The following is an 8,914-nucleotide window of genomic DNA, read 5'->3' on the forward strand; positions in this document are numbered from 1 at the left end:
TATACAGGGTGTCCCATTTTAAAAGTTCCACCCTCATAACTTTTCAGGATCAACGTTTGAAGGAAAACGACTCGGATAAAAGTTGTAGGGAACAAAGGGGGCTATCTAATAGTGACCTTGGATTTGACATTAAAGGTCATTTTCAAGGTCATTTGAAGGACAACTTCCGTTTTTTAAATGGAAACCCCCATTTTTATTGCATATTCTTGTAGTTTACTTTGAGAGCTTTTCAAAACACTATAATAAAGTATTTTTTCATTAAGTACTTTTTGAGTTATTTTATATCTTAATCTGACATATTTTGATATAAAAGATTATATATTTATACCAATTGATTTGTCTTATTATTCTGTACATAAAAGTATTACGGTAAGATTATCGAAAACTAAATATTTTACGAGATATTTTATTTTTTATATCAAAATATGTCAGATTAAGATATAAAATAACTCAAAAAGTACTTAATGAAAAAATACTTTATTATAGTGTTTTGAAAAGCTCTCGAGATAAGCTACAAGAATATGTAATAAAAAAGGGGGGTCCCATTTAAGAAAACGTCGATCACCTCAGACCAAACATTGATCTCACCTTGAAAAGACCACTTAAGGTCAAATCCATATTTTTATCATGTGGCCCCCTCCAAACCTTATTGATTTGTAGCAATAATATGTACTTTTAAGAAGTATTTAATATCACAATTACTTTAATTTGTCAGGTATAGTTCATGCGTGTAGATTAAGGACACTAAAATATTAGAAATTGCGAAATTTCCGACATCGCATTACTATGCTGTTGCTCAAACTGTATAAACCGATATGATATAATTGTATGATATAATTATAAGATTTTAATTTTATTTTTTTACAATACTGAAAATGAGCAGCACAAAATAAAGAAAACAAGAGAAAAAAATTGTCTCTTGAATAAAAAATCTTTAAAAAATTACACTTTTCTTATCATTTATGCACAACTTTGAAATCAATAAAGACGAATCATTTTGTAGCTTGTATCAAAAAATGCACTAAAAAAAAGTAACACAAAAAAATAAACAAAAAAAAAGAAAATTACTTTTTAGATCAAAAGACTTTAAAAACTTAAATTTTTCTTAGCATTCTTATTATTATTGAAATCAATAAAGAAGAATTATTTTGTAGCTTGTCTTGGGAATGCATAAAGGAGGATATGATAAAGTGTGTGTTATATAAACAATGGACACATGAATCATGTAGAATTTCAGAAAATAAATCTAAATACTAATATGATTTTTAGGTAAAATAATTAAAGATGTTTAGACACATATAGTCTATATAGATTTTTAAACATATAACGTATCGACACATACTTCTTAGGCATTGTAGCAATAATACCAACAACGAGGGCAGCGCATCCGATCAATATCGACATCAGTGTCCAGTAGCACGTCTTCCGTATCAGCGACCAATTCCATTTCATAAAGCGATAGTCTTTGGGCGGCTTCGGCACCACCAATTGAATCCCAACGAGCGGTGGCTTACCACCGTTCTCCTGGTTGTAAAACTAAACAGTTACAGTATGAGTACATATGGCGATGTTAGCAAGCAGCAAGCGATGAATTAGTATACACATCTATGAAACCGTTGGAGAAATCGGAAACCTCTTGCCTGTTTATCGGATTCATTACAATCGCAATGCAAGACAGCAGGGTATATAAATGAAAATCGTGGGAGAAAGGCAAAAATAGAGGGCGGCATCTGCAAACATATCTGCATCTGTTCTAAGCGTGTGACGACGCAATGATGAAGTGTCATTCCTAGAGTGACCAGAAGTCCAAATTCTTTAAAACATGTTTTTTTTTTTTTATAAGCAATCCTCAAATTCTTTGCAGATTTCTTTCGATTTTTATCTCGATTTTTTATATTTACAATCCGTGAATAAGAAATTAAGTATTATGTATCTCATTTTATACATACCACTTAGCTTTATTAAAAATTTAAGTTTTATTGTTCCAGACTATATATACTCGAAATAAAACAACTTTGTTACTCCTGATTTTATCATAATTTATTTAAAAATAATATTAACAGAGTAAATAATATTAACAGAATAAGAGTTAAATGTGCTTTGTAGTTTTATCTGCAACGCATTCGACTCTCTCTAATTGTTAGCCTAGTTTCACATGGTCACCCTAGTCATATTTTATTTATATTAGGATTATATGCATATAAACAACTGAAATGATAAATCGATGTTTAAGATAACGACTTAACTGGATATGAAGAAACATATTGCGATTGTAGCTTTGTAAATGCAATAACAACGCAGCATCGTTCTTGAGTGATGCATTTGACAAAATATTCGTCATCCGTGCCAGGCGAGTGTAACTGATGTAATGCATGAAAAAAATATTGATATTCTTCGCTTTTGCGAGTAACAAAGACGGAATTCGTGAATCTTGCAATAAACATTCAATATGTTAAGCACAACAGGCATAAGATGACTGATAAATAAGATAAGATAATGTGTCGCTACAACCGATAAAGTGGATAATTATATACAAAAAAATATATTGAAAATACAGATAATAATATTTTTATTTAATTGTATTTTTTAAATTTATTTCTGGAAATTGAAACATTAATAATATATACAGGGTCTCTTATAATAACCATATCACCTCTCGTGTGCAGGTAGAGCAGGTAAAACTGAGAAGGAAAGTGCTTTACCATTTTGCGATTTTCGTAATAATTATTGAGAAATTAATTAAAAAAGATGGGCCAATCCGCGCCTTACACAAGCGCGCGCCGAGAAGGACGGCCCAGAGATAACCTCTTCATTCACAACCAGTATGACGTCCCAGACCTAACCTAAAAGTTTGCGATCGCTAAACGCGCGACGAAGTTTTGGGAGGATCGCTCTACAAATAACAACTGTTACGTACGAGCACATAACGATGGATTCTCGCGTTCTAGCAACCACACATCAATGGGTTGTCCTTTTTTATTGCGCGCTTATAGTCACGCGAATTAGTTGATCTTTTTTAATTAATTTCTCAATAATTATTACGAAAATCGCAAAATGGTAAAGGACTTTTCTTCTCGGATTCATCTGCTCTACCTGCATACGAGAGGTGATACAGTTATTATGGGACACTCTGTATATACATTTTAAATTTATTTATTAAAATTAAAGAAATTGAGATAAAACTATCTGGTTTTCAGATAGTAATATATAGTTTTAGTTATCCTCATTAATCCTTATGTAAAATCAACGATAGTCGTTTTAGTCAATCAGGACATACACATTCTTGTCTAAATAAATTTTTTTTTTCGAAATAATTCTATTTTTTTATCTATAAACTGACAACCTTGAAAAAGTAGATCTACTTTTGTAATACTTACTAAAGCTTGAGCATCCGGTGCAAGATGCTGGTAGGCAGTATTCAATTGTGTTAACAATTGTGCGCAAACGGGTTCGTTTGTATCACTACTGCTACCGCTGCTAGTGGATTCTACCATGGGATCGCGTGAACTCGGTTCTGAAACATTCGATACAATATTTATGTGAGCAAAAATAATTAATTTCTTAATTAGACTATACCAATAATTCTGTATAGAATAAATCAATATTAAAAATTTTTAAGAGAAATAATTTGTTATGCTATCACAAAAAGGGATGAAATTATAATACAAATTGAGAGATATCTTATTTTTTATTACGGTCTATTATCTTCACCTACCCCTCTCTCTGTCCCTCCCTCCCTCTCTCCCTTAAAATCTTTCTTAAAAGCCTAAAACAGTAACGCTTTTAAATTCAAATTTCAAAGTTTTTTTCTGAGAATCTTGTCTTCAACTATATATAATAAAAAGTACTTTCTTTTAATATTAAATTTTTTTAACTTTAAGCAAAAATATATCTTGAAGAAAACTTTAATTAATAAAATAAAAACTCTATAAAAGAACTTTAATTAATATTGTATAAAAACTTTAATTAATTGATTTATTCTTGAAATACATATCATACACGTCAATTTAAAAAAGCCGTTATAAACAAAATGGATTTTTGTATTTGATTTTTTGTGATGAATTTCCAACTTATCTGAACGAATGTATTTTTACATTTTTAAAAAAGTTGAAACAACGACAGCGATATGACGTTGATTCTTGAAGCCGACAATTATTTCCAATGCCATAAATATTTATATATTTATATAATACGCGTGTCTAAAAATAGAAGCTACAAAAAACCAACAATTTTTAAATTATTTTAATGTATTTCGAGCTGCAAATATACTGTACTTGTATATTGTACTACAAGTTTGCGGTCTATAATTCATGATTATTGTTTTCATTAAATCTCATTTCACTTTTGCAAATTTAACAAATAATTAATTCGTTAAATGTATTACAGTAAAGTGGATAATACAATTACCACAAGCCGGATTAATTACACCATTCAACAAAAAATGACTTTTTTCGAACACCGGAACGGGACTAGTCGTTTCTTATAGGTTTTTGGATGCTGAGCACGAATCCGGTTTCGAAATTGCTCCATCACTTCAGAATTTTGAGAAATTTGCAATTAAAATTGTAAAAAAGGGCTATTTTCACGAACTTTGTCATATTATAGCTACAATATGTGACATGCTGGAGAAGTTTTATTACAATCAAAATAAAGTATGTTGTTAGGACTTTCAACCCTCAAAAGGAATTTTTGGTGTCGATTATGGTTAATAAGATATCCATAGTTAAATATGGGGTATATTGCAGAGGTTAGCTATGACTTAGGTCATTGATAATTTACCAAATAGCTTTCAATTATTATTTAAACTTAAGAGTTTTTTAGGTCGCTGAATACGAATCTAATGTTAAAATTGTCAATTCAAAATGGTGGACTCAAATGTTTAGATTGCAATCTAAATATTTTTTAAATTTTGACATCCGCCATAATGAGTCCACCATTTTGAATTTGACAATTTTGACATTAAATTCGTATTCAGCGATCTAAAAAATTATTAAGTTTAAATAAATATAATTGAAGGCTATTTATCGTCAATGACCTACGTCACAGCTAACTTCTGCAATACACCCCATATTTAACCATGGATATCTTATTAACCATAACCGACAACAAAAATTCCTTTTGAGGGTTGAAAGTTCTAACAATATACTTTATTTTGATTGCAATAAAACTTCTCCAGCATGTCACATATTGTTGCTATAATATGACAAAGTTTGTAAAAATAATCCTTTTTTTGCAACTTTAATTGCAAATTTCTCAAAATTCTGACGTGATGGAGTAATTTCAGAACCGGATTCGTGTTCAGCGTCCAAAAACCCATGATGTAATAATATAAGTGTAACATTGCGCATAATGGCTGCAGTATGATAGGATAGCCAATCAAAAGTTGGTCCCAAATGCACTCACAAAATTCAAATACAGAATTATCACATTATTAAAATGTAATTAAAATTTGTAAAAGTATGTTATGGAAACACCAAGAATACTAAATTTGCAGTATAAAATAGAGTAGTATATTTAATCTACATATTTTGTCAACATATGTTCACAGCCATATTACCTTTTAGCATTTGGGATTAATTCCTAATTGGTCGAATTACTTTGGACGACTGCGCATCTACGGGAGTGTTACACCTGTATTATTACATCATGCAAAAACCTATAATAAACGACTAGCCCCATTCCGGTGTTTTTTTTTATTTTTTTTTAATTGTGTTATTACTTTCTCTTGACCGAAGTTTTTTAAATTATTTGCTACAATGCTGGAAAAATTTATTTTTTATTGAATTCTGTATTATTATAAACTGAGCATAACATGACGTCATGCTATATCGGCAGAATATCATCAGAAATCGAACTCATCTGCAAGCACAGCGTGACTGCAAAAATGCGGCAAAAATTGAGCATGCGCTGCTATTTCAAAAGATAACATCAAAAACACAGCAGAAACACAGCATGGTCTGTTGTCATGAAATAAAGGCAGAAATATATCAATATCATATAAAATTTATATAGCAATATTGGATTATATAGTTCTTTTGTTTTCCGCTGTATGACGTATCAATCAATCTATCTCGTATTCAAGTTTTTGCCACGTGCAAATATAAAAATTGGGCAAAAGACGAACAAAAGAAAAATCTTTTGAGACAGCAGCATATGCTCAATTTTTGTCACATTTTTGCAGCCACCACAGTATTGCCAGACGTACGACTATAGTCGTACTTATACAACTATTTCATATTTTTCCTTACATACAACATGAAAGAGATGTCGTACGCTATTTTGTACTATTATTCAACGATGTACGACTATTTACTACTATTCGTGCATAATAGGTTTTCAATAGAACCTTATGGCTCATGCAGATAGAACGTGACGCGCGACAAAAAACCATATGATACCCAATCAGTCATTCGTTCTTATGAAAAAACAATAAGTTGATTGATTATCTTATGCGCATGCATATATAAATAAAATATGTAGTTACTCATTGCAATTTCTTCTTTACTTTCTCTTAAAAAATGACTTTCTTATAGGAGTCGCCAAAATTCCCTTTAGAGGCTTCCATTTTAATCTGAAAGGAAACTTTTCACATAGTTTCATCGAAATCGGAGATAGATCCTTTTCGGAACTACACCTCATGCCTTAAAAAAAAAATTTAATAAGTCTGTTTGTACTACTATTTGTCAAACTAGTACGACATATATATTACTCTTTCTCTAAGTTGGTACTATATTGCGTTCACGGAGAGAACAACCACGCTTTTCGTCCGATTTGATAAGATCTCGCCCGACCAACCGCCCATTTTGCCCCCTCCACGCCGCCAAACGGGTCTTGCAGATCGGCAATCGAACCCGAGTCTTTTGCTTGCCTTTAATTTCGCCCCGATATTTTTCTCGCCTTCGTTTTTTCAGGGGGGTAAATAAGAGTTATTATAAATCTCAAATTGAGATATAATTACTCTTGGTATAGGACCAAGAAAATTTCGTGCTCTGTGCACATTAATAAATTCCATAGAAAAATTTTTTTCTATGAAACTGACGCGCATTACCATCCGCGTCTGGCTCTTACAATTAGTTGCCCTCGAAATTTCAAAGTTGTAATTTTTTTCTAGTATCTGGCAACATTGATAGTCATGCAATGCTTGCAAATGATTTCTGAAGATATTCTACCGATACGATGTAGCATGACGTTATATTATCCTCAGGGTTGGGAAAGTTACTTTATAAAAGTAACTCGTTACCGTTACCGTTCTTTTTTCTAAAAAGTAACTCGTTACCGTTACTCGTTACTCAAAAAATAACGAGTCGTTACAATCTCCGTTAGTTTTTTTTATATATAACAATAACTTTACATACAATTTTTTTTAATACAAGATCAAATTAAACACTAAAAATTTTTAAACATTGTCTTACAAAGAAACAAGATACCAAAATGAGTTTTCAGTAGTTTTCATGCAATGCTGCATTCCAACACTCTTATCAATATTTTCCTTTGTATGAAAATTATACCGAGTAAATTCAAAAAAAGTAACAATAAAAGTAACTGTTAAAGTCGTTACTCGTTACCGAAAAATGTAACGAAGTTACTTTTTCCGTTACAAACAAAATTTGTAACGCCGTTACCGTTACAGTTACCGAAAAAAAGTAACTGTAACGGTAACGGCGTTACAAGTAACGCGTTACTTCCCAACCCTGGTTATGCTCACTTCCCAGCCCTGGTTTTGCTTCCTCATAGAGGAAGTTTTGTTTTTGTGACAAAATTTTTTTTCGAGTTTTTTATGCCGATGTGTTCAAAATGTTCCAAAATGTCGAAAAATCATATTCCTAAAAAATGTATGTATGTACGTATGTATGTATGTACGCAGTATTTGTGCAATCTCTAACTTCCGCAATTTTTGAGATATCTAGTTAAATTTTTTTACATGGATAGAATATTATTAAAGGATGGTTGGTATTGAATTTGGTAAGGATCGATGAAAAGGTTCATTTTTTATAAAATTTAAAGGATGGTTGGTATTGAATTTGGTGAGAATTGGTGAAAGAATTCATTTTTTATAAAATTTTGAATTCTTTGAGAAATATCTGTACATGTCCTAACTTTAGCAAATTTTGGGATATCTTCCTCTATGAGGAAGCCAAAATTAAAAAACCCGCTTGCTTTAAGGAACTTAAGCTTTGTGAGCGAAATAAAATGATTAGGAAGCAATGTGCAAGTTTCTACTTTGTTTATTTAGTTTTTGTTAACATATTGTGCCAACCCGTAATACTTAAAATCTACTGTTTTCTAGCAAGAATTGCTGTTTAAATTTTATAAGATTTTTGTAGCATCTCATTATGCAGAGATTGTTTGTTTTCTCCTGCATTAGCTGAGAGAACAGATCATGCGCGGCTGCTGCTGGAATTCTGTCGACATAATATGTAGCGCATAATTTGCAATATATGATCTGGGCAGAGTTGGCTATCCAGGTTTCTAACAACGAGCGACGACTACAACTTTTTGAAGGTAATTCACGATAATAATCTTGACAACATATGGCAAATTGTTCAATATGTATGTTTTCATCATATTTACTTATTTATTCATCTATGCAAAAATGTATTTAACATTTATATATACAGGGTGTCCCAGATCATTTGGGACAATACTCGTGTGCAGATAGAGCGGACCAAACTGAGTCGAAAAGTCCTCTATCATTTTTTTTTATAACGCTTAATAAAGGAGTTATTATTGAGTTAAGTCTGGTCAATCAACGCCAACCTTCAGCCGGGCGCAAGTCGGTGAGCTGCGCGCCGTGAAGTATGCGCTGCCGCATATTACCAGGCGCGCAGCTCACCGACGTGCGCCCGGCTAAAGATCGGCGCTGATTGGCCAGACTTAACTCAATAATAACTCCTTTATTAAGCGTTATTAAAAA

The 8,914-nt window shown here is 31.7% G+C and overlaps 1 protein-coding gene across 6 annotated transcripts in view; it reads right to left on the reverse strand.

Moving 5' to 3' along the window:
- LOC115237067 (maltase A2-like) overlaps positions 1-8,914 on the reverse strand; it is a 22,617-nt gene that overhangs the window by 4,859 nt on the left and 8,844 nt on the right. For 5 of the 6 annotated variants that reach the window (XM_029809889.1, XM_029809887.1, XM_029809888.1 and 2 more), the window contains 2 exons: positions 3,378-3,514; positions 1,343-1,536 (listed from right to left, as the gene is read on the reverse strand). In XM_029809889.1, coding sequence (XP_029665749.1) covers positions 1,343-1,536; positions 3,378-3,514 — 331 coding nt within the window. The remainder of the gene's footprint in view (positions 1-1,342; positions 1,537-3,377; positions 3,515-8,914) is intronic. The other variant, XM_029809885.1, reaches the window with a different exon arrangement.

Source organism: Formica exsecta, unplaced genomic scaffold, assembly GCF_003651465.1.
Source record: "Formica exsecta isolate Colony F162 unplaced genomic scaffold, ASM365146v1 scaffold270, whole genome shotgun sequence".
In the NCBI taxonomy this organism is placed as follows: domain Eukaryota; kingdom Metazoa; phylum Arthropoda; class Insecta; order Hymenoptera; family Formicidae; genus Formica; species Formica exsecta.